At 47.8% G+C, this 3,669-nt stretch overlaps 1 protein-coding gene across 1 annotated transcript in view; it reads left to right on the top strand.

Annotated features, from left to right (window-relative positions):
- The window catches only part of LOC110290857 (epoxide hydrolase 1), a 28,080-nt gene that overhangs the window by 19,595 nt on the left and 4,816 nt on the right, over positions 1-3,669 (top strand). The window contains exons 4-5 of the mRNA XM_021157704.1: positions 1,692-1,919; positions 3,119-3,248. Coding sequence (XP_021013363.1) covers positions 1,692-1,919; positions 3,119-3,248 — 358 coding nt within the window. The remainder of the gene's footprint in view (positions 1-1,691; positions 1,920-3,118; positions 3,249-3,669) is intronic.

The following is a 3,669-nucleotide window of genomic DNA, read 5'->3' as shown; positions in this document are numbered from 1 at the left end:
TGTGCAGGATGCTGTGGTGGGGAGATGCTGACTGTGTGCAGGATGCTGTGGTGGGGAGATGCTGACTGTGTGCAGGATGCTGTGGTGGGGAGATGACTGAGCTCTAGGGATTGATCTGCTTTTATAGCCATAGTGACAGACAATGCAGGTGAGGGCTGTGGCTCATATGGACCATTTGCCTCGAGTGTGCAGGGCCTTGGATCCAGCTCCAGCACCATAAACTAAACGGAGGAAACTTTTAATGAATAATTTTGAGAAGGTAAAAGGTTTAGTTTGGGGAAGGAGCGAAGGCTCGGCAGTTAAGAACATTTTGTAGGCTTGCAGAGAACCAGGCTTCCTGGCACCAACGTGAATGGCCCACAACCAGTTCCAGGACACCAGGTGCCCTCTTTTGACCTCTGCAAGCGCCATGCATTCCTGTGATATACAGACATACATGCAGCAGAACACACATATGCATACAATAAAATAAATCTTAAAAAGTTTGGTTTTATAATTAGAAAATGGTAACAAATGCTTCAGTCCAAACCTGTGGAAAACTTACACATTTTGTATCTGTTTATAGTAGAAAAATTAAATATATATACCACAAACAACAAAATTAAAGTACTCGGTTATACTTTAATCCTCCTGGAGGATTACTTTGTACAGTCTTGTAATTTATACTTGAGAACTTCAAACCTCTGCCTACAGAATTGCATAAAGTCTTGGCCCTCGGTGCTGTAGCCCATGGTTTACTATGGTGTGAAGTCAATGTGCGCTCTGCAGAAACCACACTTGGGCTTTTCCTGGGCTTCTGACACTCACTTTAGGCACAACTCTCACTCAGCCCCAGTTCCACAGAGGAAACAAGCTACTCTGTAGGGAACTGAGGGGCTAAGCTTTCTTGTTTGACAAATTAGGTATGTGAAATGCACTTGTGTGTGTGTGTGTGTGTGTGTGTGTTGCTGAACACGGAACATGGGGCCTCATGTGTACTAGGTAAGTGATCTGCCAGTCTATTGAATCATTAAATAAGTGGGTATTTAAAGCATTTTAACTTCTAACTTTTTCACGTCAGGCAGGTTCATCAGAATGAAAGCCGCACGTGACTGCTGCGTTTATGCACAAGGTCAATGCAGTCAGCAATTCCAGCATGGCTTCCCCTCGATGAGAAGCTGCTGGCTGCTGCTAGCTGCTGAGAGAGGGGAAATCCTTTTTCTCTGGGGAGGCAGCTGATTCTAGGTTGGCCAGGGCCATGCACATGAGGACAGCACTACCTGGACTTAGTGGGTTAGAAAAACAGAGAACAAGAACACGGGGGCAGGGGGGAGGGGGTCCTGAGGAGTAGGATGCTACCAAGATACATATATGTGTATATCTGTGTATGTATATATTAGTGTATTATAGATACTGTATACTATATATATATTATGCACATGTAAAAATTATGCACATGAAGAATAAGTTAAACTACTGCATTTTAACAAGAATACAGCCCCATGTAAGTAAATATACAGTGCCTAGAACTGTCTGTAAAGCTGAGCTTTACCACAGCCATGACAAAGACATTTCATTTGATGGCCATGAGCTCTTTCCTATGTCAGCTGAGCACATGGATAATAGTTGCTCCACAGGACTGTCCTGCAGTGGGACCTCCTTCCCTCAGCCTGAATGCTCTGTCCCTTACCCTGACCGTCTCCTGTCCCCAGGGCTGGACATTCACTTCATCCACGTGAAACCTCCCCAGCTGCCCTCAGGCCGCACTCCAAAGCCCTTGCTGATGGTACACGGCTGGCCTGGCTCCTTCTATGAGTTCTACAAGATCATTCCACTGCTGACAGACCCCAAGACCCACGGCCTGAGTGACGAGCACGTGTTTGAAGTCATCTGTCCCTCAATTCCTGGCTATGGCTTCTCAGAGGCATCCAGCAAGAAAGGTACAGGGTCCTGAAGGGACATCCAGACTGTCATCACAGTGCCTGCTGGGGACAGCACCACTCCAAGTCCTATGCTGTGTGGCTCACAGGCCCATTGGTGGCTTCAATGTTCTAAGGAAGACATAACTAGGCTCATTGCACTGTGATCTGGGTCTTCTTTAGGGCACCGAAGTTCCTTCTGTCTGGTCCCCTTTGAGCTATGGTCTGGGGAAAGAGGGGTCTGTTGAATTTCATGACTCCCCTTTCAGTGCTCATTGCACTGGTACGTTGTCATGTGATTTTGGAGTTCAGTGAAGCAGGCTCTGGAGGCAAGGATGCTGACACCCCACTTCAAGTCCCTATTTGAGACTCAAGCATGTTTATCTGCAAGTGTTCTTCAGGACACACAGTCCTAGGTCAGGCTGGCCCTGACTCTGCAATGGGGAGAGGAAAAAACAGCAAGCAGCTCAGAGTATTTAAAATGTTGCATCCCTGGGCTGGAGAGATGGCTCAGCAGTTAAGAGCACTGACTGGCCAGGCAGTGGTGGCACACACCTTTAATCCCAGCACTTCGGAGACAGAGGCAGGCGGATTTCTGAGTTCGAGGCCAGCCTGGTCTACAGAGTGAGTTCCAGGACAGCCAGGGCTACACAGAGAAATCCTGTCTCAAAAACAAACAAACAAACAAACAAAAAACCCACTGACTGCTCTTCCAGAAGTCATGAGTTCAGTCCCCAACAACTACACTGTGGCTCACAGCCATCTATGATGGGATCTGATACCCTCTTCTAGTGTGTCTGAAAACAGTGACTCTGGTGTGTTTGAAGACAGTGATGGTGTACTTAGATACATAAAATGAATAAATAAATCTTAAAAAAAAAAAAAAAACCTTGCATCCCAAAGACAGCTGAGAAGACAAACTTATTTCCAGCAGACGCTGCTATTGTTTAGCCCATGTTATAAAATGCCTACAGTGGAGTCTCATCCACGGGGAGAAACTCCTCCACCAGTCTCCACCTCTCCCCATTGCTTGCTTTCTCAGGGAGGTGCCTTACTCAACTCTGCAGGCGAATGTACACTTATGGTTTGGTGAGGTTTTGCTATTTTATCTGCTGCTGCTGCTGCTGTACTCCAGAAACTCATTCGAAGCCCAAAGTACAGCAACCATAGACCATTCGCCCAACCGTATAGAACAGTCTCTCTGCTCCCTTCTCACTCAGGTTTAAATTCGGTGGCCACTGCGAGGATCTTCTACAAGCTGATGTCACGGCTGGGCTTCCAGAAGTTCTACATTCAAGGTGGCGACTGGGGATCTCTCATCTGTACCAACATAGCCCAGATGGTGCCCAAGTGAGTTTGCATGGTGCAGCCTCACCAGGCTCTGTGGGTGGGTGGAATCCACACAGGACACAGGACTGTTCACCCCAAGCCCTCTTCAGCAGTCTCTGAGACTTGGGACTTCCTTGGCCAGGTCTCCCAGGCCCAGAGGCTTGTGGACCTGAGACAGAGGAAACAGATCTTCCCCCATTGGGTGGAAAAGGGCGTGTTGACCCTTGGGATAGCTGTGGCAGCTGTCTAAGCAGAGAAAGGAGACTCTAATAAATCATGTGGGACAAGGTCTAGAACAGCCCTGACAAGAACACTCTAGAACACTTTCCTCTTCCCAACCACTCAGGTTCAATCCAGTGGATGCCCCAGAGGGAAGGGGCTGAAGGAGGCTGGCTTGTGTTCTTCTGTCCTGCGGCCTCTCCTCTCCTCTCCTCTCCTCTCC

Source organism: Mus caroli, chromosome 1 (genome assembly GCF_900094665.2).
Source record: "Mus caroli chromosome 1, CAROLI_EIJ_v1.1, whole genome shotgun sequence".
In the NCBI taxonomy this organism is placed as follows: Eukaryota; Metazoa; Chordata; class Mammalia; order Rodentia; family Muridae; genus Mus; species Mus caroli.
Note: the sequence above shows the minus strand (reverse complement) of the source record. Positions and strands in the feature narration are given on the sequence as shown.